Source organism: Leptidea sinapis, chromosome 29, assembly GCF_905404315.1.
Source record: "Leptidea sinapis chromosome 29, ilLepSina1.1, whole genome shotgun sequence".
NCBI classification, from domain to species: domain Eukaryota; kingdom Metazoa; phylum Arthropoda; class Insecta; order Lepidoptera; family Pieridae; genus Leptidea; species Leptidea sinapis.
The window spans coordinates 3,990,999-4,018,560 of NC_066293.1; the positions used below are offsets into that span (position 1 = coordinate 3,990,999).

A 27,562-nucleotide genomic window follows, 5' to 3' on the forward strand; every position below is an offset into this window, starting at 1 on the left:
TTCAATGTACATTGGTAATGATTTCCATAATATCTCACAAAATCTTACCATATGATTTGTTGGATCTTAGAGAAAGATGTACAAACTTTCTTTGCTGCTTAGTTGAGCAAATTCAACAAAGACTGCCTGAAAATTTATCCACGTTAAAAATAATTTCTGACTTACATCCACGAGTCGCTACATCGCAGATTAAACCATATTAAGCTGTATACAACGAACTCACATGACAATTAAAATGATCTCGAGTTGGGGTGGAATCAACTAAGTAATAAACAGTGGACAAATTTCTATAGTTTGGCGGATTTTTATTCGGAGGTTTACAATGATGTTGATGCAGCTGGCTGTAGGCTAAATTTGGACTGGCATTCGTTACGGTACCAATCTCGAATGCAAGTGTTGAACGTGCGTTTTCGATACATACTTTCTTCTCGAAAATTTAAATGGAGAAACATATGAAAACTTTTTGACTGAAGAATTACCATAACTGCAGGACTTGTGTTATGTGGTTCCAACACGACGGTTGTCCTGCACATTACCGAAGATCAGTCCGACAATTGCTAGATACGACGTATCCCAATAAGTGGATTGCGAGAGGTGGACATACACCATGGCCAGCTAGAAGTCCCGACTTCATTCCCATGGACGTATGGGAATGAAGTCGGGACTTCTAGCTGGCCATGGTGTATGTCTTGTTTCACATGAAGACTTTGGTGTATGACGACCCCATCCCATAACGAGTGTAGAAGTTTTACGCCAAAAAATTAATGATGCAGCCGATAAACTGCGAACTACACTAACAACTGGAGTCGTTAAAAGTGCTTTAAGAAAAAGTATGAGAATTTGTGTCCGAAACACAGGCGGACATGTAGAACATGAACTGTAAAAACAATTAATAAATATTCACTATTTACGTGGTTTTGTATCATTTTTTAGAACTAATAATTTTATTACAATGCCCGGAGAGGCTATCATCTAACCTTATAAGTTTTTGGATAGCTGAAAAAATGGAGATGTTTTAAGCTCATCTGCAAATAAGACTTCCACAGATTTTTTAAAGTATCCCTTAAAGAAAAACACATCTTTGCTTTTTTTTTGGTTGATTTTTCACTATTCTCCATCTTTCACGACTCATTTTATTCTGCAACTGTATTTTTTTTTAATTGAAATGGATAGAGCAATTCATCTTCTAAAATAAAACGTATAAACAAACATACCAGAGGCTCAGATTACAAAAAAGAGATACAAGAAAAGGCAAAAAACGGACTTTTTATGAAAAATACTTATAATTAGATTATCTTGAAAACCATTGGATTTAGGATTTCATAGTCAAATCAATCAGAAACGATCTAAACTATAGCCCCATAAAGGATCTAGGTCGACTTACGTAACTTAGGTAACCCTGGATACAGCCTGTGCACCTGAAAAAATAGCTTGTAGGAAGTGCCTAGTATACGGGTCAATACGCCTATTTATTTAAAGTATGTTTTAATAACTACTAATTTTTTTTCAGACTCAGTGTGTGGAAAATGTTTATTGATATTACAAGTATTCAAACTGGTCAATCAACAAGAAGATTTGGGTACTGTGGGTTATTTGTATTCTATGCGGGGCTTCAATATTAAGAGCATATCAAACTCATAGTGTACCTATAGACTCTGCGGAAAGGAGTATTATTTTGCAGTGGATACCCTCACACCAGGTTAAACATCTCTTAAGCTATTATGTAATAAAAAGAGTAATGTTATATGTATTTAGGTTTGAATAACATCTCATAGTGTGTTCTTTTGTATATGTTACTGTATACTGTACTGTATGGCTTGCTGGCTTAAAGCGACCAGAGTGGTGCATCGGCTCAGGCAACATGATAGTACCACAGACATAGAAGTTCAAACAATGAGTGCTTGTAAAACAGAAGTTATGCCTGAACTTGTTACGCCTATTTTCAGAGTAGCACCAATAATCAATATGTCTAATTACAAGCGTGCTATTTTTAGATTATGTGAAAATGTGTCTCGACTATTTAGTACCTGTAATACTTAAAGAAAGATTACTGATTGGTTATGAATTTCATTTAAATTAACCTCATAATTATTGGAATCATTTATATACTATCAGTAACTATTCAGATTTTACTGCATCTCAAATTGAAGACCAATGTTTACTTTTTAAAAGTAGTACAATGCGAAGTTATAATATTTAAAAATAATGCAATATTGTGCAAGTATTGGTTGGGCCTTACTCACTATCAATTTGAAAGATTACTTATTGAGATTCCATCTGTCAGTGAAAGGGTAAAAATCTCCTAAGAAAAGTCTGGCTATGTTCTTAATGAAACTTGGTACAGGAGATAACAATGAACGCATAGCTTCACTTTTGAATGATGTGTCCTTAATTTTTTTTTAAAAACCTTAACATTGTAAGACAGTGCTTTGAAGAACAATTCATTCAATTGCACTTAAGCCTAATTCGCACTAGGCTAGTAATTTAGTGGAGTAGCGAGTAATTTAGTGGCTAAATGTGTGCGAACCACAAAAAATTAGTCGAGTAGTTTAGTGAATGATTAAGTCGAGTCGATCCATTTTACTCAATTTTTTCGGGCGAGTAGCGCCTCCCACCACGCGTCCGTGCTCACTGGTTCACCGGCTAAACAAGTCCGAACCGGTTGATTTAGTCTAGAACATTAGTGGCCGCAAAAATGTCGTTTCACTGGAGCGAAGAAAAAACGTTACTATTTGTTTCCAAATGTGTGGAGCATGAATGCTTGTGGAACATAAAGTCGAAACATTATAAAAACAAGCAAATGAAACAATCCGCTATTTGGATTTGGAAAATACAATGAATGAACCCGGATTTGGTGAAAAGGAAATTAAATACATAGAGGGTGTTTTTTTAACCTAGATAGAACTTTAAATTGTAAAAAGTAACACAAAAAATTAAATTTTGATAAAACATTTTTTTTTATTTGTTTCAGTATACTCTGACAAATCATCATGAATAGACTCACGCTTGAACAACGCTACGAAATTATCCAAATTTACTTTGAAAATCAGTCGTCGATTCGCGCAACTTAAGGACGACTTCGTCATTTTTATGGCGTACATAATCGTCCATCTGAACAAGCCATTCGTCGAACTGTGGATAGATTTCGTACCACATACTCTCTAGAGGATGCAATAACACCAACACGTCGAAGGAATGTGCGTAGTGAAGAGAATATCGCCGCTGTAAACGAAAGTGTGGAAGAAGATCCAAATTTATCGATTCGTCGTCGGTCGCAGCAATTGGGGCTCTGTCCGTCCACTACGTGGAAAATTTTGCGCAAAGATCTCGGCCTACACCCGTATAAGATCCAGCTGGTGCAGGAATTGAAGCCACGAGACCATTATATGCGTCGTTCTTTCGCCGATTGGGCTCTAGAGCAGTTGGCAACTGACCCGTTGTTTTATCGCAAAATTGTGTTCAGCGATGAGGCGCATTTTTGGCTTAACGGGTTTGTTAATAAGCAAAATTGCCGCATATGGAGTGAGACCAATCCACAAGAGACCATACAGACTCCATTACATCCAGAAAAATGCACCGTTTGGTGCGGTTTTCACGCTGGTGGCATCATCGGACCTTATTTCTTCAAAAATGAGGCCGGAGCTCGCGTTACGGTCAATGGAGATCGTTACCGCACCATGATCAATGATTTTTTGTTTGAAAATATGGATGACATTGATCCGGAGGAGATGTGGTTTCAACAGGATGGCGCTACGTGCCATACGGCGAACGCAACCATCGACTTATTGAAATCAAAATTTGGCGATAACTTGATTTCGAGAAATGGACCTGTCAATTGGCCTCCAAGGTCGTGCGATTTGACACCTCTCGATTATTTCCTGTGGGGCTACGAGAAGTCACTGGTTTATGCTGATAAACCAGCAACAATTGACGCCTTGGAGGCCAGCATTGTTCGTGTTATTCGTGACATACGGCCAGCAGTGCTCGAAAAAGTGGCCCAAAATTGGACGTCCAGAATGCGCTTCGTCAAGAACAGCCGCGGTGCCCATATGCCCGAAATCATTTTCAAATGTTAATGTCACGTATTGATCTTTCGAATAAAAAAAAATTTTGATTACAATTTAATTTTTTGTGTTATTTTTTACAATTTCAAGTTATATCGGGCTTAAAAAAACACCCTTTACATAGTGGGTAAATGAGGCAAAGAGAATATTTAAGTTCAGATGAGCCAAATCGGTCGAGGTCTTGCTGAGATATGGGGTCGCGAGTTCACAGTTTGAGGCGAACCACTAGTTATATTATTATACTATAGTGTTGGTGGGCCGCTAGTTTTCAATGTATCAGTCTTCCAAGGGACAGATCGGCTTCGAACAAAATAATTTGCATATCTCTCCCGACGATCTGTAGACCCTTGAGATGAACGGTTACTTAAAGAAATAGGTGGCGGTTGCAATCCGAGCGACTGCTCGCTCATTTCTCCAATTACCAGGAACGTTAGTTCCTGCTTCAAAATGTTCTGAGTCTACTGTGTATTCATACTGTCTGTTCTGTAATTTTGTTTGTCGGAGCCAATTGTGTAAAGCTCAACAGGTCTTTACTATCTTAATAACTTTATCAGGACTATAGGGCATAGGTTTCTCAAACACTCTGGATCTGGCAGCTAGTAAACCGAAAGCATTTTCGACTATTCTTCTAGCCCGAGACAAACGATAATTAAAAAAGATTGTCTGTAGCGTAACTCGATTTCCTGGAAATGGTTTTAATAAATATTCTTTCAAGGGAAATGCATTGTCGCCAACTAGGACATGATCCTCTGGTAGAACACCATTTTCTAATTCTTGGTACAAAATACAGTTACGAAATACGCCTAAAACAGAAACACTTCCATTACACCCTACGTCTATATAACTAAAGCAATATTTATGATATACAACAGCCATTAAGACAATACTGTTTATATCTTTGTAATTATACACTGGAGAGCAAAAAAATCGACTCAATTCATACTTTCGCACTCAAAGTGCTCTAGGTTTAAAATTAAGACCTAAATCTCAATTTAGGTCATAAATTCTTAAAGTTTTAGGTCTAGCCTTAAAAATAAAAACAATGATGGCAGAGTTAACTTTTAGACAACGTCACAATAGTCGAGGAATGGTCACTGTATGATTTCGTACTCGTTTACTCAGCTAGCATTGCGCCACCTGTCACCCTTATCAGTTGACCGTGAAACGTAAACAGGTACACATCGTCTCAATCTCCAAGGAAGAAAATTTCCCGGAAATGGATACAACAGCAGAAGTAGCGGCTCAAGCAGTTACGCTTTTGCAACAGGGCTGGAGTCAACGACAAGTGGCTCGTACTTTGCAGATAAGCCAGTCAGCTGTATCAAGAATATACCGACGGCACCAGGAGACTGGTGGCTTTCACCGACGAAGAGGTTCCGGTAGAAGTCGGTCCACTTCGGAGCGAGACGATCGCTTTATCGTCAGTACTTCGCTGAGAAATCGTTCTCTCACCGGGGTTCAAGTTCAACGGGAGCTTCGAGAAACACGTGGGGTAGCTGTAAGTTCTTGGACAGTGAGAAGAAGACTCAAGGCAGCAACCCTCACTTCAAAAAAACCAGCAACGGGTCACAAATTGACTGCAGCTCATCGAGCAGCCCGGCTACGTTTTGCAAGAGAACACGTCAATTGGACTGAGGACCAATGGCGCTCAGTTCTCTTCTCGGATGAAAGCAGAGCATGCCTACATGGTAGCGACAGAAGGAGAAGGGTGTACAGAAGGCCGGGGGAGCGATACGCACAATGCTGCATAGCAGAAACTGTTGCGTACGGAGGAGGTTTCTGCATGGTGTGGGCTGGCATTTCAATGGATGCAAAAACCAAACTGGTTTTTATCGAAACTGGCCGCCATGTGGGAGGTTTGACTGCAAATCGGTATATTGGATATATGGATTGGCATCGAGGATTGGCATCGCTCACCTAAGAATACTCGTGTCCACCAAATATTTTTATGTGCTCTGCACCGTTAGCAGTTCTTGGTTGCTTTCTTCATAAGTGAAGAACGTCACAAGAACGCCGGTAGTTAAAACTACTGCGGGGAACCTCCGGATCCGTTGAGTCCAGCCAGTTTACAACTACCCTCATTCCGCCGAGTAACCGGCTTCCCACCAGCGGGATCCCCCGGTGAAAAGTGGCTTGGGGGGAACTTGTGGCCGGCTTAGGACAGTGCCGTGAGCTCCCCAGCCCCATGCTGCGCGGATAAACACCCGCATACATGGAGAAACACCCAAAAGGCCCTCCTGAGGGCCAAAAAACGCCCGCCGCAAGCGCTCCGCTAGCGCCCCGCGCTCCGCAAGCGCCCCGTGCTCCGCAAGCGCCCCGCGCTCCGCTAGCGCCCGCGACCGTGACCGCGACCGTGACCGCGACCGCGACCGCGAACAGCGCGACTACTATGTCTGCGCCCGCCGCGTTCCGCACGCCTGCCGCGCCCGCGTCCGCGTCAACCACCGCCGCTCCCAGCGCGCCCTTCAGAGGCCGCGCCCCATCCGCGTCGCGCACCGAACGATCGCGCACAAGATCGCGCTCACGCTCGTCTACCCCGGTCTCCACGTCCATCACCGCGACCAGCGCCACTACATTCACCAACAGCCGACCTTCATCGCCCATACTAGTGACGGACGATTCAATCGAGGCACCGAACACCTTCTGCCTGGACGACTCCCCGGTACCAGCCCATGTGAGCGTCGAAGCCAACATTATGTTGGTTACCGAAAATGTTTTCAGGTTACTGAAATCGGCTTTCGGCTCGGCGTCTCTAAACTTTGAGGCGGCCGAGGGGTTCGTCCTAGGCAAGGTGAAAGAGGCGACAAATCGCCTAAGAGAGGCGCCCGCGGTGAGCGTTGAAATGGTTTTTGAAACCATCAAAACGTTGGAGCCCCGCGGCGCTTCTCAGGTGCCCGAAGTCGCATCCGCTTCGCGCCGCCGTCGTCCCGACTCAAATAGCGAGGACGAATTTACTAACAAGAGACGGTGTGACGTACCCTCGCCACCATCCTACATCAAAAGGGACCCGCGACTTCAGCGACTCGAGCCTCAGGCGGGGCCGTCCTCCCCGCCTGTGACCTACGCGCAAAGAGCAGCGGCTCCCGTAGGCCCCCCCACACCCGCGGCCCGCGTGCCTCACATGGTACAAACGACCGCGACCGCGACTCCGACCGCAACGACGACGGTAACCGCGACCGCGACCGCGACAAAGCCTGCCGCCCGGAACAAGCTCCCTCCGCTCATTTGTGAAGACCTGCCCAACTGGACGCACCACTTCCGGGTCCTGAGGGAGAAGCTAGGCCGCCCGCCCAGCGCCCGACCCTTTGGCAAAGGGATCAGGTTCACCCCCAGCGATGAAGGTGAGTACCGCATCATTCAGAGGTACCTTACGGACCTGGAAAAGGTGGAGAAGATCTCCTGGTTCAGCCTCTCATTGCCGGCAGACCGCACTCTTAAAGTAGCGGTCAGGGGACTGCCGGTGATGTCGGAACCAGCAGAAATCGAGGAGGCTCTGCGCTCGCTGGGGTACTGCCCGGAGTACTGCCGGCAAGTACAAGCTCGCAAAGGCCGTCCGGGGTGTATTTTCTTCGTTATTTTGAGGAAAACCCCCGGCCTCACCCCTGGCATCTACGAAGTAGACCAACTACTTAATATGACAGGGGTAAAGATCGAGCTGTGGCGCTCCAAAAAAGGTCCCGCCCAGTGCCACAGGTGCCAAGAATTTAGGCACTCCTCGCATGGGTACCATCGTAGACTGGCATGTGTGCGCTGCGGCGAGGAACACACTGCCAAGGAGTGCCCGCGCCCTCTCTCAGAGCCTCCAACATGCGCAAACTGCGGAGGCCCCCATCCGGCCAACAACTCTTCGTGCCCCGTCTTCAAACAGGAGGCACGAAACAAGAAGGCCGGCACAGTGGCGCGCACAACAAGCGCAAGGATAGCCGCCACGCATATAAATATAAACCAAACAGCAGTTGAACAGCCGCCGGAAGCCCCGACCCTTATGGCCCCTGCAAATATGCCCAAACCGCGACAGCCAGGGCCAAAGGGTCAAGCAAAGAAGAGGAGGCCAAAAACCAAGAAAAGCGCCCCGCTCGCGGCGCCAGAGAAGGCACCGACTGCGCCTAGAAAGGAAGCTTTTACGCGCTGGGTGTTGAAACCAGAATCAACGGAAAAGACACCAGGATCTACGCAATATATCACCCGCCAAAACACCGACTAGACATAGAAGAAGTACGAGAGTTGCTTAACTCTCCGAAAGCAACTCTCGCGGCGGGTGATTGGAATTGCAAACACCCAGCGTGGAATTAAAGCCGGACAACAGCGGACGGACTTAGGCTATGGAGAGATGCCGTACTTCAAAGGTATGAGGTCCACGGCCCGGAGACTCCAACACACTATCCAGATTATTATGGCTACCAGCCGGATGTAATAGACTTCGCTCTTGCTTAAGGGCCTCGACTGCCAGATGTCTCAGGAGGTGCTCATTGATGAGCTCCAATCGGACCACCTGCCAGTCTTGATCACACTAGAAAACGAATCCTCACGTACTCCACCACCACCACTACGCAAGGTGATAGACTGGCGGTGCTTCGCCGACATTATGGCGTCGACCACCCCGACGAGGAGGGCGGAGTCCAGTACCGACGTGGAGTCCCTCGCCGTGGATCTCACGGAGAGTACCCAGCGGGCGCTAGCCACCGCGACAAAAGAAAAGTCGTCTCACCGACTCCCAGAGCTGCCGGCCAAAATCCGGCGCCTCATTACCCACAAGAGAGAGCTGAGGCGCCGGTGGCAAGACACCAGGTATCCTCCGCTCAAGACCGAACTGAACAGGCTGGCAGCTCAGATAAAGAGGGAGTTGGATGAGGCAGCCGCAGAGAGCTGGGAGGAGCGGATTGACGGCGCAATGGATGACTGGGCATCATTGCACAGGCTGTGCCGTCAATTCACTAACACATCGCCCCCAGTAAGACCTCTGCGGCACGAAGATGGCTCGATGCGGTACGCTGCGGAGGACCGCGCCGACATCTTTGCCAAACACCTCGAACGCCAGTTCCAGCCGAACCCGACGGACGACACCGCTCATCTGACAGCAGTCGAGCAACACCTGGAGGAGTACTTCAGAACACCGATAGCTAGCGAAGAAAATGCGATGTTCTTCTCGCCCAACCAAGTCGCCAAAGCCATCAGGCGCACGAGGCCTAAAAAGGCCCCGGGCGTGGATGGCATTACAAACTCAGCACTGCGGCATCTGCCGCGGCAAACCATCGCGGCAATGACGCGGCTCTATAATGGCATCCTACGCACGGGGCACTTTCCGTCCATCTGGAAAGAGGGCCTCGTGATAGTGCTTCCAAAGCCCGGGAAGGACACGCTGCAGGCCGGAAGCTATCGGCCCATCACGCTGCTCCCCACCGCCTCCAAGGTGTTCGAAAAGCTCCTGCTGTCTCACATCACGCCACACATCCAACTGCGTGAAGAGCAATACGGGTTCCGCGCTGAACACAGCACAACGCTTCAGCTATCCAGAGTACTGCATCTCCTCACAGCAGCCCGGAATAAAAGGGAGAGTGCTGTTGCAGTATTTCTGGATATGGAGAAGGCGTTCGACCGTGTTTGGCACCAAGGACTGACTTACAAGCTCTCCCAGACTTCAGCTCCAAGACGACTGGTAAAGATAGTCGCCAGCTTTCTTGAAGATCGCCGATTCCGAGTGCGGATCGATCACCATATAACGCAACCGCACAAGATCTGCGCGGGCGTACCACAGGGCAGTTGCCTTTCTCCCTTGTTGTACGCCCTGTATACGAACGACATCCCACTCTGAGCTTCCACCACACTGGCGCTGTTTGCAGACGACGCGGCGTACATCACCACTTCCCTCACGTCGAAACACGCCGCGTTGAAGATGCAGCGCCAGCTGGATGAACTACCAGCCTGGCTGAAAAGCTGGCGACTCTCGGCAAATGCCAGGAAAACCCAGGCCATCTGCCTATACAGGCAGTCCATAAGCCTGCAAAAGCTGAAGTTCTGCGGAGAGGACATCCCGTGGTCTTCGATGGTCAAGTACCTCGGAGTCACGATAGATCGTCGCCTCAACATGACGCAGCACGTCGAAGACACTGTGACGAAGGCCAACGTCGCCGCAGCGCTCCTCCGTCCGGTGCTCTCCTCCAGCCTCCCTCTAAAGAACAAGGTGGGGGTCTACAAGACCTACATCCGATCCCGCCTCACGTACGCAGCACCAGCATGGTACGCGCTCGTGACAGGCGGCTCAAAAAAGCGTTTACAAATTACACAAAATAAGATTCTCCGCCGTGTCGCGGGCGCCCCATGGTACGTGAGGAACACCACTATCCAGAGGGACTTGGGAGTTGAGACCCTGGACGCCTTCATTAGGCGCCTCGCCGTCGCAATGTTCTCGCGAGCAGACGCGTCGGACTTCGCACATTTGCGGGACCTGGCGCCCTTGCACGCGAGGCCACCCGACGGCCGCCGCTTCCCGCGAGATCTTCTGTCGCGGGTCGAAGAAGAGGAGGAGTGACGACGTGCTCGTCCCACTGCTCGGCTGATCGCTTCATAGGGGCTTGATCGCTGGGCCACCTGGGGCGACGATCGCCACACTACCGGATATGACGCCGCGCCCAATTATCCTTATATTGGGCGCAAAAACCAAAAGATGACCGCATGGGGAGCATCCGCTCCCCTACCAATTCAGGAAGAAGATGACCGCAAAGGGGAGCATCCGCTCCCCCAACATCTCAAGAGGATGGCCTCAAAGGGGTGCACCCGCACCCCCCACCCGACGACCTGGGCATATTCATGCCCAGCGCCTGAATCCTGATTCAGGGGGCAAATTAGCCCCGAAAATCATGCCCCACGCGCCCTTCGGGTGCGCGTGAGATGACATCACGTGTGTATCAGTTGACCGTGAAACGTAAACAGGTACACATCGTCTCAATCTCCAAGGAAGAAAATTTCCCGGAAATGGATACAACAGCAGAAGTAGCGGCTCAAGCAGTTACGCTTTTGCAACAGGGCTGGAGTCAACGACAAGTGGCTCGTACTTTGCAGATAAGCCAGTCAGCTGTATCAAGAATATACCGACGGCACCAGGAGACTGGTGGCTTTCACCGACGAAGAGGTTCCGGTAGAAGTCGGTCCACTTCGGAGCGAGACGATCGCTTTATCGTCAGTACTTCGCTGAGAAATCGTTCTCTCACCGGGGTTCAAGTTCAACGGGAGCTTCGAGAAACACGTGGGGTAGCTGTAAGTTCTTGGACAGTGAGAAGAAGACTCAAGGCAGCAACCCTCACTTGAAAAAGACCAGCAACGGGTCACAAATTGACTGCAGCTCATCGAGCAGCCCGGCTACGTTTTGCAAGAGAACACGTCAATTGGACTGAGGACCAATGGCGCTCAGTTCTCTTCTCGGATGAAAGCAGAGCATGCCTACATGGTAGCGACAGAAGGAGAAGGGTGTACAGAAGGCCGGGGGAGCGATACGCACAATGCTGCATAGCAGAAACTGTTGCGTACGGAGGAGGTTTCTGCATGGTGTGGGCTGGCATTTCAATGGATGCAAAAACCAAACTGGTTTTTATCGAAACTGGCCGCCATGTGGGAGGTTTGACTGCAAATCGGTATATTGAAGAAATCTTGGGAGACCACGTCATCCCATACGCTGGTTTTATTGAAGAAAACTTCATCCTGATGCAGGATAATGCCCGTCCACACAGTGCAAATGTCGTGCGTGAGTATCTACGAGACGTGGGTATCGCTGTTATGGACTGGCCAGCTCGTAGTCCGGACTTAAATCCTATCGAGCATTTATGGGATGAGCTAAAGAGAAGAGTCCGGGCTAGAGATCCTGCACCAGATTCAAGAGCTGACCTACAAGCGGCTCTGACCGAAGAATGGGAGGGCATACCACAAGACGCAGTGAAGCACCTCATTGGATCAATGAGGAACCGATTAGAAGCTGTAATCAGAGCAAAAGGGGGTAACACCAGGTATTAAAGCTGTTACCATGTTTAATAAAGTTTATTTTAAAATGTTATGTTGTTTTTTCTTTTAAATTTTTATCCTTAATTTTTCAAGTTTCAGTACTCGCAAAGTTTAAAAGCATTTATTCTTCAAAAAAAATTGGGCAAGATAAGAGTATTTGTACTCATTATAAAGCTATTATCTAGAAATTAAAGATTTTAAGACCTAAATTGAGATTTAGGTCTTAATTTTAATCCTAGAGCACTTTGAGTGCGAAAGTATGAATTGAGTCGATTTTTTTGCTCTCCAGTGTAGTATAAACTTCCTGATTCAAAGGGTGACTTAATGACGACATGTTTGCCGTCGATTGCTCCACACAACCATGGAGTTCCACTGTTCTCGAAAACCATTTTCAATCATTTTCCAGTCTGTAGTAGTAGGAATCTGAAAAAAAAATTTTCATGAATACTCTTTGATACTAATAAAATTGGCTTCCAACAGTTCACATACTGGTGATACAGATACTGAGCAAAGTAGTACTTTAATGGCTACTTTTCTTGAACCTACACCTCGTCCACCTACTTTTCGTGAACCTACACCTCCGACAAAAAAGAGGGAAATCGCCCAGCTTTCGAGCATGGTTGGCCAATAAAAAGAAATAGCTTATACTACTAATTCTACAGTCGAAGAAAATAAGTTTGAGGTCTTCGGTAAAAAAGTAGTAGAAAACAGAACCTCCAGAAAGCCACAGTCGTCATATGCTACTGAATCACCATACAGCGATTCTTCAATATATTATGATGACACCAGTAATTAAAATTTGGAAGAGCAAGCAACTGAATGTATTCCCTCGTCCGTTTTACCCACACATCAGTCTGAACACGTTGCGGATTGTGAGCTTTCCTCACACATGTTTCCATCTGGCTATATAAACAATAATGAAACGCAGAGTAACGTTACAATTACATCAAATGACTTAATTTTCACAGCAATGCAGAATGCTAATGTTGATAATAATATGCAAAAGTAATAGGAGCAAACAAAATATGTACATATGAAATTTATTCCTAACAATGGTAAAAATGATTCTCTTAGTAAATAAATTCTATTAATGATTCATAGATTGCTTCACAAACTTCGATGATGAATTCGGAAATAGTTGATTTTCCGAGTCTAAATATATGTGTGAGTGTCCTTAAACTGCATGCAGTAGCAAGAAAGTATAAAAAATTCACACATTTTTCGGACTTTCTCAAAGTATCGAAATATTCTTTGGGATCTTCCAATGTTAATTCCTTCAGAAGAAAATTAGTAGCTCCTAGTTTATCTCTTCTATTGATCCATTTTCGTACCTATAGCTTTTTTTTCTTAATAACGCAGATTTCTTCATCCACCACTTCTAAAATAGCTATTACGATTAGCTTAATCGGTTTATTCATTCTATTGCGTTGCAGCTGCAGTCCGTTCATCTTGCAAAACACACCACTCACTTGTGTACTGTATTGTAATGCGAACGATTTCTTAGCAGTAGCGAGTAGTTTAGCGACTCGCTACTCTACAAAATTACTAAAGTGGTGTGAACTAGGCTTTAGGCACCAGTCATATTATCAGTATTTTATTTAAAGATAACAGTCCACTGTCTTCCTATTTCAGAGAAAATGATGTTTTTATTCTTGATAGAGGCTTTAGAGATGCGATTCCATTCCTGCAGCAACATGGTTATGATGCTCATATGCCTGAATCTACACTATTGCTCGAGCGAAATTAAACGCTTTTGGAACAATGGCAGGGTAGTGAGAATGACCTGGACTTCTCTGACGATGATGATGTAGCCTTCATGCATATTGCAGGTGAATGAAAATGCATACCAAGAATCTGATGATGAACCTGATATACGAAGCCCAGTAGATCACAATAGTAACATCTTGCCCATCCCATATCATGGCTATCCCATGTGAGACACCCACGACTATTGTTCCAGTTTCCAGTACCAGTTCCAAAACTACCCCAATAAATATAAATAGTCAGAAGGCAAATATCAAATGGAAAACTAAAAACTTAGAACTGAATAAAGACCAAATCCAATTCTGGGGATCTTCCATGTTACCATCTTAAATACTACAGTTGCAGACGCCATTTCAAGTATTTTCTTATTTTTTCATTGACGATATTGTGGACCTCATAAGAGACGAAACAAACCTGTACAGTGTGCAAAAAGATGCCAGCAAACCCATAAATATGACAAGTCAGGAAATACGTCAGTTCATTGGTATTGTTTACTTTATGTCTATCATACATATACTTAATGTAAGAATGAACTGGTCAGAAAAATTTGGCTATGCTCATATACGCGATACTATGACGCTAAAACTTTTTGAATTTTTGAGGCAAACACTACATTTTAACGTCAATTCGAAAATGATAACATACGACCAACCGAATGCAGACCGACTGCATAAAATCAGACCGCTCATTGAAAAACTGAAACGGAATTTTGCAAAAGTGCCCTATAAACAACACTAATCGGTCGATGAGCAAATATGCTCAACAAAAGCACGAAGTTCTCTCAAACAATATTTACCAGATAAACCCCACAAGTGGGGCTTCAAACTATTTGTCATCTGTGGTGTAAGTGGTTATGGATACAAATTCGAAATTTATAGCGGCCAAGAAAATGTATGTATGGAAGGCGAACCCCAATTGGGTGCCTCAGCTAATGTAGTCGTACGACTTACACGAGAAGTACCCAATAACCAAAATTATAGTGTGTTTTTCGACAATTATTACGCGTCGCTACCAATAATAGAGTTTTTATCATGCCGCGGCATCTTATCTTTATTCTTTTAACTATTTTCTAAAAACCGCATACCGAACATGTCGCAAACTATAATGGCATTGATATTTACTTGGTGGCTTGGAGAGATAATAAAATAGTAAATCTGGTGTCAAACTTTGCTGGGAAAATCCCTGTATGTTTCGTTACTAGATTCGACAAATTTAAAAAAAAAACATATAACTGTCGAACGGCCATTCATCGTAGCAGAATATAATCGTCACATGGGGGGTGTCGATTTGATGGATTGTGTTATAGGTCATTATAAGATAAAACTACGTAGGTTTATGAGGGTCTTTTACCATCTTCTTGATATGGCCATGTGCAATTCTTGGCTGTTATACAGTTTTGTTTTACATTTTATAATGTTTTAGCACCATGATGCAGATATGCATCATAGTGTTTTTTTATAATAATAAATACTTTTTCTGAAATAACATTTTTTTTTTATTTTTCCCGTTATTAGAAAGTTAATGTTAAAATATTTACACATGAAAAAAGAAAAAAAAAACATTACTTTGCGCCGTAAAGGGTTAAGCCGTTTTTCATTTTCTAAACATTTTCAGTATTACCTAGGCATTGCTGAATGGCGAGTAAGATATTTAAGAGCTATACGGAAATATAGAAATGAAAACCGAAAAATATATTTTCTTGAAGAAGTGTTGGCAATCCGAATCTGAGCCCGGAATTTATGCTGATGTTGGCAAAGGACGTTGTTTAGTAATTATTCATGGGGGAAACCGTGACGGATTAGTTGACGGGGCCTTAACAATTTTCAAATCTGATTCAAAATGCGGGGATTACCATGGCGATATGAATGCCACAAATTTTCGTAACGGGGTTAACCATAAATTGATAAATTAACTAGCCCTATTCAGTGATCGTATACCTACATTGTCAAGTTTAAAAAGAGTCATGAAAGATTGGTTACGTCAACATAATGTTGACTTTATACCAGACAATACGTAAAGCCGAACTCCTTTTTCGAATAAAAAGAACTCAGTCCGAAAAAAATTACACAATTGACGAAATGTTAAAGGCTGCACAGGTCAACCCTGTTGAGCTTGTGTGGGTCGATATAAAAATAATTTAGCTTCAATATAAATAAATTCTTCATTTGACGACAAAATTACAATCATCACCAGAATGTTTTCTGAATTCACTCCCGAAAAATGGCAAGTGTGACTACCACGTACAAAAAATTTGAACCACGGCATGAGGTTTGACAATGTGATAGACGACTTGATCAATGTATGAAACGAATCAGATTCTGAGGAGGGTATGGAAATTAATGACATCTCTAGTAATGAAGATATGGATTAATTTTTAACCGACTTCAAAGAATCATCCAACTCCAAGCCAAGAATCACTAATAAGCGTAAAATAAAGATTTCATTGCATTTTTTTATATTGTACTATAACGGTGGTAGTGTTTTTATTTAATTACTTATTGAGAAAAGTTAATTTGCTGATAAAATTGTTTTGTATAATAATAAAATATAAATGTGTCTCAAATGAACTGTCTCCAGAAGTGGCAGCAGCTACTACATTGGGACGAATACATATTAATGATGGAGAGCAAGTTTCACGGTTTATCAAGAACTGATCTTCGCCGTATGGCGTACATGCTAGCAAAGCGGAACAATTTACAGAATCCCTTTGGTGAATCCCGTATGTTAGTTAGTAAGTAAGTACTGTTACTTTTGTGTTTTCAATGAATATTACAAACGAAATTTGGTAGTTAGCTTACAAACAACCATGACGGTGGTTGTTTGTAAGCTTGTAATTGTTTTTTTCACATTCTTTTCAGTATGTCACGCCGCACGCGCCGCTTAGGAAAGAAAGAGATTGAAAAATACTTGTTAGAAGACATCCTTTCAGGTAACGAGAGCATTTGTAGCTATGAAGATGACAAAGAAGAGGCAGAAAATCAGCCAAATCCGATGGTGTTAGGTGATTTGATTGGAGTTCAAATTGCTCATGACGACATTTTTGATTCTGATGATGACCTTCCTTTGTCTTACGCCGAACGCTAAAAAAGATATTTTAAAATGAACCAACAAGAGAAGAAGATCTACACAAAAGATGAGATCAAGAAGATAGCACCCGGTTACCGTGGCAAACCAGAAAAATTCGATCCGACTAAGGTCGGAAAGAAATCTGACGAGCCCAAAGTACAGAGGCAACCTAGAAGAAATGGACCAGCTTCGAAAGAGGTCACTCCACCAACCGCGACTGAGAGCGCGAAGACCCCGACACCACCGAAGAACACCCCCATGTGGGCCGATTCGATATTCGGAGTTGACGTGTCAGTACGCGAACTGACGGTAAATCAGGAGTTAAGCCCGACATTTGGAAGGCTTCCTGACATCGTCGAAGAAGTCTACTCCGCAATCGGAGGGGACGACAAAAACCTCAACAAGCAAATGACGAAAGGAATGCTGATGTATTATACAACGGCAATCCTATGGTCACGCTTGTTGGAAATAAAGGCCAAACGTGGAAACACAAATTTGACCTTTAGGGCTCCCGCACACGGGCCACCGGCCACAACCACAAAACGCCGCCACTGGCATATTTCCTGTAATTTTCATACATTTTATATGGACTCGCCGCACACGGTTGGCGCCGGTGGCGGCCACACGCTACAAATCGTCGCAGCTTGCATCTTGTGGCTCGCACCGGCCACTAAACGCCGACACAAAAAGCCGCCACACGCCACTCGCGCGATTCCGCGCCCCTCTCTCCCTTGCCTCAGTTAACCTGTGTAAGTCGACGGTAACGCACGCACGTAGTCTGTAGTTCATATATGTAGATAAATATGGATATAGAATTATTTATATCAGAGATACAATCCCGTCCTGCGATTTGGGATTCAAAAAGTGATAGTTATAGTAATAGAGGAGAAAAAGTGAAGGCCTGGGAAGAAATCTGCGAATTGTTTGTGGGAGATTTTTCGAATAAAACTGCCAAAGAAAAGAACATTGAAGGTAAGTTTAATAAAATAATATAAAACCATATATTTATATTCTATTTTCTTGCCACGGTATTGCTCCTTCATACATAAAATAATCTTTTAACGTATCTCTTGCAGTAGACGCTCGTGTTACTGGCCAGCCTGTATTTTGTATATTTTCGAGTCCCACTATTTTCAAAGTGTGCCGAAAATTGAAACCATCCCTTTTGCGAATAAAGTTGTGCAAAATGCAACAAGCTTTCACAATGTCTTCTGAGAAATGAACAGAAGTGTTTAATGGGCGATGTAATATTCTCCATTTGTTTGCTAGTACGCCGAAGGTACACTCAATGCAACGTCTGGCACGGCTTAACCTATAATTGAAAACTTTTTTGTCTAAGTCCAAATATTTTCCAGCATATGGCCTCATCATATTTTCACTGAGGCCAAATGCTTCATCACCAACAAATGTATAGTTCAATGGTTGTCGATTACCGACCTGTCGTGGTGAGGGGATATTTAATGTATTTCTGTGTATTTTATTACACAGTTCACTTTCTCTAAATATTGTAGAATCGGATGCTTTACCGTATGCCCCAACATCCACGAACGTAAAAAGTAAATTCGAGTCGCAAGTTGCAAGAAGTACTATTGAAAAAAATTTTTTATAGTTAAAGTACAAGGAGCCGGTATCGAATGGATGAATAATTCTTATATGTTTCCCATCTATGGCGCCTAAACAATTAGGAAAATTAGTATTTTGAAGAAATCCGCTGGCAATTTCTTTCCACATGTCTTGGGTCGGTTCTGGAATACAAACGGCTTTTAAATAGTTCCAAATTAGTTGACATGTTTCTTGTACTATTTTCCTTGCTGTAGTGGCCCCACGGTGGTAAGAGAGTTCAAAATCCTCAAACGAGCATCCAGTTCCTAGATACCTGAAACAAATTATATATATTTTTTTAAATAAATTAAATAAATTAAATTTTTTTTTTTGTTACAGTAACTAAATTACAGAGGAAGTGGAAGAGTCTTCGTGACAGTTTTAATAGAGAAAATGCAAAAAACAAGAACGTTGCGAGTGGTTCGGCAGCAACAAGCAGTAAACAGTACATTTATTTCAATCATCTATCGTTCTTGAATTCCTTAAAAGAAGTGAGACCGCCTACCGATGTTACTAATGCAACTAATGATGCGGAAACATCTCGCCCGAAAATAAACAGAAACATTAATATAAAAAGGGCCGAAAAATCAGAAAATGAAATTCTCAGAACACTTTCGGAAAATTTAAAACGTAAACATGATCAAATAAGCGACCAAAATGACCCCGATAAGCAATTTCTGATGTCGCTGCTTCCACATGTAAAAAAAATTGACGAAAATTGTAAACTTGATTTTCAATCAGAAATATTACAGTTAATTAGAAAGTACACTCATAATCAAAATTATGAAACCTATTCGGCACAATATTATGGTTATTCTTCAGGAAATGCCAACATACACAAAAAGACACAAAAAGCTTCTACATCTGCCCAGCCTTCTCCACTTCATTCACATTATTCCGACAAGTCTATGCTTGACATGTCATACTCTACAGAAAACGCTTCTACATCTATCCCGTCTTCACCTATAATTCAGCCTTCTCCAACTCATTCATATTATTCTGACCAGTCTATGGACAACAGTTCTGTTATCGAAGACATGTTCCGTGATGATGACGAGTGATATCAAATTATAATAAACACACAATAACTAAATACAAATACCTACGTGTTTTATTTGTTAACTAGCTATTCTCTAGTAGAAAAAACAATGCATAGTGATTATAAATAAAGTATAGATTATTTTATCATAGTGTTCTGTGGAGTTTTATGCTAGTGATTATTTCCACTTACCTTAATGTGATAGCTAGTCTTTCCGCAGGTGCGATGCTTTTCCGCATGTTGGTATCGTGGTGCTTTAATCCAGCATATAATAGAGCATGTAGTTCCCAAAACGTACCTATGCTTAAACGAAAATGTTTGAAAAACTTTTTAGGATGGTTTAGAAGATTATCGAAATGTTCGTTGCATTTGTGTACATTCGTTAAAATTGGATGTATCCAATAACTACGGTTTCGTCTTCTACGACGACGTCTTTTTATCAAAAGTAGCGCAATTAAACCTTCTTCGTCAGAGTCCATTATGATACTGCACGTAAGGGTTAAAAAAAGTAGCAGCCACCGACCGCAAGTGTCGACCACCGGCCACAAGTGGCTGTCGCGCGCTTCAGCTACCTTTGTAGCCGCTTATAGCTTCTCGTGGCGGCGTTTGTGGCTGTGGCGAGTGGCTCGTGTGCGGCGACACTTAAAGAACAGGAATTCTGCAAATTCATGACATCGCAAGAGTTCAACATCCCTCAACCACTGTATCTATTCCTCAAAGGAATAGGCGAGGTCAAAGACGCAACGGGTAAAACCGTGAGTCTAGCAGACCACGTCCTACCAGAGGTAGTAGTGCAAGGTTTGGGAGGTTATCACTCCGCGGTAGTGGACGCAGACTCCCACAATCTCTACGAGGAGATTCCTTGCTTAGGAATCTGTGGAGATGTTCTAATGGCCGAGACATCGGAAGAGGTGCATCCAACACCCAATTTCCGTGTACTCCCGGCAAGGACAAGAGCGACCCGTGCATTGAACGGGAACTTTGGTCCAATTGGCTTACGAAAGGAAGAGGTTAAAATAGCACTGGAATCAGTCGGTGTTAGAACCACAACTTTCGAAGAGCAGATAGCAGGCACACGCCTGAACATACGACTAGTCCAACTAGTCAGTGACTACCTCGCCGGATCTCCAACGTTCCGAAACGAGAAAGTCAGGGTTGACGCGCTAACCATAGAGGGAGACAGCGCTCAACTGATTCGTTCGTTGCCAACGGACGAGAATGCGGACGCAAATGCGAGATGGACGCAGTTGGTCGTTAGACCTACTGCAGCAAATGCATGCCCCATCACCACGTTCGGAGCTTCCTACATAATGGGATACCAGCTCAACAAAGAAGTGATAGCAGCAAGCCACCGAAACTGGTGCTGCGTAGAAGCACTTCCTGTCATAAATCCGTGGGTAATACCACAACAATGGATTGACAATAGAAACGTGAGACGCACGCTTCCAAATGGATTGGACATATCGAGATTTGTCTCGATCTCCGATTCACAGAGCAACCGCACTAATGCGATTGTTCGTAGAATGATAATCAGCCCACGCTGAATCATTCAAAACAGACCGCGGCCACGGCGAGCAGCATCGAGGGTACAGTCTGATGTAATATAATATAGAGTTCATAAGTAGTAAAAGACCTAATGTCTTACTTGTAAAAACTTTGTATATTACAAATTATATATAAAATTAATTAATTTCTTTTTGTTTATTTAAAATAACTAGCATAGGGCCGACCGAAACGGGAGTGGTGGGCCACGAAATTTAGTGGTAAGAGCTAAAACGCCAGAATTGGATTCTGTCGAGGATTTGAGTGATGGAAAGTGGGAGCAACCGCGACACCACAAGCGTAAATCCAAAACGTCAACTGTTAAAGTAGGAACTGGTAGCAATAATAGTGGACTTCAATCGGTTGAACGTTTGAAATACATTCAAGCTTGGTCATTTAAACCAGAAACTACAGAAGCTCAAATCCACAACCACATAAATAAAATTCAACCATCAAGTGAGTATTTTGTTGAAAAAAGAAATATTAAGACCGAAAGGCACGCCGCTTTTGTTATCGGAATGCCAGAATGTTTATACCCGCTATTAACCGCGCCGACTTCGTGGCCGCCGGGGATCCACTATTCAAACTGGTTTCGAGCCCGTCCCCGCAGCGAGCGGGGCAACCACTCAGCTTCGGCAATCATCGACAGCCAGTGAGTACTTGCCGCCGGCCGTGGCAACACATGCGACGATCACTTATGATGCAAGTGTATGTATGACAAACACCACACACAAGAATACCCTGACTCAAAAACGTACTGATTTCGTACTATGTGTTCAAAATATTCAATCCCTAAATTCTAAAACACAGCGACTTGAAGTATTATTGGAAAGTGACCTTAGATGTGATGTGTTAGCAATAACCGAGCATTGGCTAAAAAGTGACGAACTACGTTATGTGCATATTTGTAACTATACTTTAATATCTAGCTACTGTCGCGCGAACATGGAACGCGGAGGTTCTTGCTTGTTTGTGAAATCACACATAAAAGCCGTAGAAAACGTAAGGATTTGCAATTTATCGGTGGAACGCGTCTGTGAAATCTCCGCGGTAGAATTAGTAGATTATCAAATGTCAGTTATTTGTTTTTATCGATCCAATCATCACACGATAAAGGATTCAGACTTTTTAAATGTATTAGAACGAGTACTCAATTTAGTTAATGAAATGGAACTTGATTGTATTATAACTGGCTATGCCAACATCGACAGCTTGGTGACTAGTCCGGGACGTAAACAACTAGAGGATTTGCTTATCGCTCATAACTTTCATAACGAAGTTACATTTCCTACCCGCGTTACACCTACCTCTTCGTCGTCAATCGACCACATTTATACAAACATAGTTTGTAAAAACGTGTTGCCAGTAAAATCTAAAATAAGCGACCATTATGCGGTCACTGGCTACTTTGAGTGGGAATCACCTACACCTTCAGCCGTCAGGTATCAGTTGTTAAAAGATGTTACACAACGGCCGCTCGTTATGACTTCATTTATGCCATTAATAGTATTGATTGGAATAAGTTATGTGAAAATCAGCCAGACACAAATGACTTTGCGAAAGCTATTATTAATTTAATCATACAAAAAATTGACATATGCTTCCAGCTTAAAAAAATTCAAACGAAAAAGTATAAAAATTGGATAGATGATAAAATATTTAACTTTAAACTATTGCTTCATGACCTTATTGACATTCGAGACAAATTCCCAAATGACATCTATATTAAGAGTAAAGTTGACGAATATTCCGATTATTATAATAAATTATTGCGTAACAAGAGGACCTCATTCTATACGCAGATTATTGAGAGTAGCCCCAACACTAATAAAACGATGTGGGGCATCGTGAACACAGAAATGTGTAAAAGCAACAAGTCCAACATAGATTTTACCGACATTATAAAAAAACCTGATGGTACTTGTTTTGCATCAAAAAAAGAATTGGTTAATTGCTTAAACAAACAATTCGTGACGGCGGCGGATCAATGCGGCGCTCCGATTGCAAACTCACAATTGTATACTCTTTATCTTAAGCATACTACACCATCTGCTGACCGTTCAATAAAATTACCCTGGTTCACACCTAACGAGGTGTACAATATTATTATGAAAAAAGTCGCTAATAAACCCACAAAAGACATTTACGAAATATCGGTAGAGTTGCTGCGATCAATTGCTGACCCACTATGCACTCCGTTAGCTATATTGTTTAATAGGTGCATAAGAGACGGAATATATCCGGAATACTTCAAAAAAGTAAGAGTCGTTCCTCTTTATAAGGGTAAAGGCAAAAAGACGGATTCCAACTGCTATAGACCTATTTCAATAATACCAGCTGTTGCAAAAATATTCGAAAATGGTCTCACCTCTCGAATAACAAATTATCTTAGCAGCGTGGCAACTATCTCAGATCGGCAATATGCGTATCGCGCGGGTCATTCAACCACCATGTTGACTCGTAAAGTAGTCGAATGCATTTTAAATGCCCGCGAGAAAGGGCTAGAGGTCGCACTGCTTTTCTGTGACCTGTCTAAGGCATTTGACGTAGCCGATCATTGCGTACTAGCTACTAAGTTTCAGCACTACGGTATTGATCACCGAACGTTAAAACTTATGTTAGATTTCATGAGCAATAGAGTTCAATACGTTACGGGTAGCGGGTGTGAATTAAAGTCAGACGGTCTCTATACGACTGTAAGAGTACCTCAGGGTTCCTCATTGTCTAATCTCGCCTTCTCTATTCTGCTGAACGACTTACCGAGAATCGTAGAGAACGCCGAAGTATACATGTACGCTGATGATGTGGCTACTGTGATAACTGCGCCGGGACTAGATGCTCTCGAACAAAAGCTCAACTCGGTAATAAACCAATTGGCTGAATGGTTCCGCGGAAACGGTCTGGTGTTAAATCTAACAAAGACCCAATTTATATGTTTCGATCTCTCTGGTCGGACTCGGCGGCAGCTGGTTGTAAATATCAATGATGTTCGTATACAACAGGTTAAAGCAGCGTCCTTCCTCGGTTTTCAATTAGATCAAACTTTGTCGTGGGATCACCACATCGAAAATCTATCTGGTAGATTAGCCCGTAGCTGTTTCGCATTAAGTAGACTTTCCTCGACATTGTCAAAGAAAGCGCTACGTACCTGTTACTTCGCAACCTTTCAGTCACAGGTACAATATGGAGTTGAATTTTGGGGACGCGCCGCGGACTTTGAACGAGTTTGTCGCCTGCAAAGGCGAGCCGTTCGCATACTAGCTGGTATACCGTCGGACCAATGCGTAAGACCTTTCTTCGTTTCTCTAAAAATATTAACAATACCAAGCCTCCTGATACTACAGGTAGGCTTATACGCCCGAGCTCAGTTACACCAGTATAAAAAAAGAGGCGACACCAGCCAGTACCAGCTGCGACACGCAAATCGCCTAAATACAGTCCCTCATAGCCTGGAAAAAGCTTCCCGCACAATACATGCTATGAGCCCTCGGGTTTATAATAAACTCCCGGACTATATCACAAGCGTGTCAAATTGTAACACTTTTAAATATAAACTCAAAAGGTGGCTCATTGAGCGCTCGTTTTACTCATATAATGAATTTATAAATTAATAATTGAATTATTATGTTAAGTATGAAATAATTATAGTATGACGTGTAATAGTATTTACGAATAAAAACTTGAACTTGAACTTGAACTTGTCTAGCCGGTTACAACGGAATCCTGATCCTACAAAGTCTAATAATGTTAGTTAAAACATGCCGGTTATGATTGCTCCAAAATGGAAGAAAAATTATAGAATGGATATCCCTGGTGAGTTTTCTGAAAGACTGGGTTTGTCAGATCAAATTTTAAGCAAGGAGAATGTAACACCTCTTTTACTGTTTCGCCTTTTTTGTACAGAGCATTTACAAGACCTTTTATGTTTCCAAACTAACCTTTACGCTACTCAAACTGGAAAGCCACAACAGAAGACCTTGATGTTTTTATTGCCTTGAATTTGGTGATGGGTATAAAAAAATTGCCGAGCTACCGAGATTATTGGTCTTCAGCGCCTCATTTTGCATGACAGCTATGTTTCGAAGTTCATGAGCTTTTACAGGTTCAGTTGGCTTTTGAATAACTTACATGTCAATGACAATAGTGTAATGCCCGACCAAACTGACCCTAATTACGACAAACTTTATAAAATTAGACCTCTACTCAACATACTGCAAAACAATTTTCAAAAAAATTACAAGCCATCTGAGAGAGTTGCGATCGATGAAAGCATGATCAAATTTCAAAGGCAGAAACTTACTAAAACAATACAAGCCAAAAAAGGGTTTGGTGGTTGATGGTGTTAGTGATACTCAGGATGGATTGCCTCCTCGGTCACAACAGCAACCTCTTCCCGCTACGGATCCTCCATGCGAAGGCCAGACCAGCAAGCGACCGGTAACAAGGTCCACAGTCACAAGGTGTTTATTTATCAACGCCCAATGTCTGGCGGGATGTAAACGCGTCGAAGAAGAACCAGTTTGGCGCAGTCCCAACTATAAGGAAGAATTCTCTGAACAAGGAAGCATCTTCTTATACTGGAAAGGCGAAGTTTTGTAAGCAGAGACAAGAGCAAGCTACAGAGGCTGGTCCATAACAAGACCGGGGTTATGTAGCTACTGGTGAAGAGCCTAGTACTCCCGTGGCTAAAAAAACAAAAGAAAATGACACCCCTAATTATGATTTTAGGGTAAAGATAAATGTCTCTATTCTAGAGCTTTTGAGCCAGCATTAAATGAAACCGCAAGTGAATACTGCGAACAGAGACAGAGAAGAAGACTCCGCCAGGTTGAGCATGATTTACTTCTTGGCTTATTAGGAATGTTGAATGTTGTGTGCACAATCAGGTTATTGTCTAGATTTTTGTATTTACACAGGCAAACAGGGTAGAAACGTTGAAACTGACCTAGGTGGAAAAGTTGTCAAGAATTTTTGCGAAACCTTGAAAAATAAAAATCATAAGGTTTATTTTGACAATTATTTCAATAGTTACCCTTTGTAAGTGAAAGCATTTATTTTGTGAAACTATCATGATGTGAAGAATGTGGGAAAAGTAAAACGCAGAGAGCGTGATAGCGCCAGTTCAGAAGTGTCGCGTCCTCAAGCCGTCATCGACTACAACGCAAACATGAACTTTGTCGACAAATTTGATAAGCTCAAAGGAAGCTACGCTATTGACAGAAAATCCCAAGTGGTGGCATAGGATTTTTTTCACTATCTTGATTGTTGTGTTTTCAATGCTTTTTTGATTTATAAAGAACTGCAGTCCTCTTCACGTCCAGATCTAGAAAAGCTGAATCTGAAAGAATTCAGGCGAGAAGTATATCGGGGCCCACTGGCACCAGCATATGTTGTCAGAGACAAACACAGGCCGGATTCAGTGAACAGCAGCCGTAATTCTGCGGCCTCTTCTACAGGACCTACATTTATATAACTTTAAATAAAAAAAGTGAAGTGGGCTTTTTTGCTGCGCAACAAAATGGTGTAAGAGACGGATGTAGAACAAATATCACTCCACTGGAATCAAGATCTGAAACTGGTCAAGAGCAGATAGAAATACCTGTACCAGCAAACAAAGGAAGAAAAGCTGTTGTAGCAACAGTCACAGCATCTTCATCCTACAAAAATCATATAGTAAATAAAAATATGAAGAGACAAGAAAAAGCAAGAAAGACAAAGCATAAGAAGAAAACTGCGAAGAGAAACAAACAAATGAAGAAAAATAAGAAGGATTGTGAAGAAGAAGACTGAGGAGCAGGATGTTATCCAGTTTGATGAAGACAGTGAACATGATGAGTTAATATACCAAGTATCTCCTGACTCTGCTGATTTAGAACATATGCTCTGTTCAAACCTTTTTCCATGGATAAAAGTTGAGAAAGCTGGATTAAATGCTTAAAATAAATAAATGTGAGGACTATAAGCACATTATGATTGTGCTGGTACAGAGTTTGATACTTGGATCTGTGACTTTTGCAAGTGAATTAAGTAACTTCTTATATTTATCACAATATGTTATTTTCATTTATTTGATCTTATAGAATATTTGTCTATTTGTGTTATTGATATGATGATTTATGCTTATATTCCATATATAGTAAGATTTTAATTTGATAAGTAGGTAATATATTTCATAAAAGGCTGTTAATGTTGAGAACTTTTTCCATGGATAAAAATAGTTCTATAATCGAGTTCATTAAAAAATTAGCTGGATAGATTTTAGAATAATAGTTTAATCAGCCATCTGTATAATTTGCTAAACTGTGTATGCACATTATTCCCTAATATAAGTTCGAAGTATTGGACTATCAACAATCATGATCATCAAACATCTTACTGTTGATGCAAGTGGACAATATGCGCACTTACACACATATGGCCCAGGAATGTATTGGTGTTTTCCAAGTGCACATTTCCTGAGCTATATGTGGTTCAACAGACAGGGAGTGTGTTA

The 27,562-nt window shown here is 42.6% G+C and overlaps 1 protein-coding gene and 1 pseudogene across 1 annotated transcript; one reads left to right on the top strand and one right to left on the bottom strand.

The window, feature by feature from the left end:
• Positions 1 to 2,695: 2,695 nt before the first annotated feature.
• On the top strand, positions 2,696 to 16,191 carry LOC126973543 (uncharacterized; annotated as a pseudogene).
• A 1,651-nt stretch (positions 16,192 to 17,842) lies between these two features.
• LOC126973616 (uncharacterized) lies at positions 17,843 to 20,006 on the bottom strand. Its single transcript, XM_050820955.1, has 2 exons — positions 19,720 to 20,006; positions 17,843 to 18,762 (listed from the first exon to the last, which is right to left on the bottom strand). Exons 1-2 carry the CDS (start codon positions 20,004 to 20,006, stop codon positions 17,892 to 17,894), a joined length of 1,158 nt encoding a protein of 385 aa, XP_050676912.1. The 3' UTR covers positions 17,843 to 17,891.
• Between the last annotated feature and the right edge of the window lie 7,556 nt (positions 20,007 to 27,562).

What these genes read in the sequence shown, in the direction of transcription:
- LOC126973616 (XM_050820955.1), bottom strand. Translation starts at nt 20,006, where the DNA reads ATGGACTCTGACGAAGAAGGTTTAATTGCGCTACTTTTGATAAAAAGA. An exon ending in AGACTAGCTATCACATTAAG is followed by an intron (nt 18,763 to 19,719) that starts GTAAGTGGAAAT and finishes AATTTGTTTCAG; the next exon opens with GTATCTAGGAACTGGATGCT.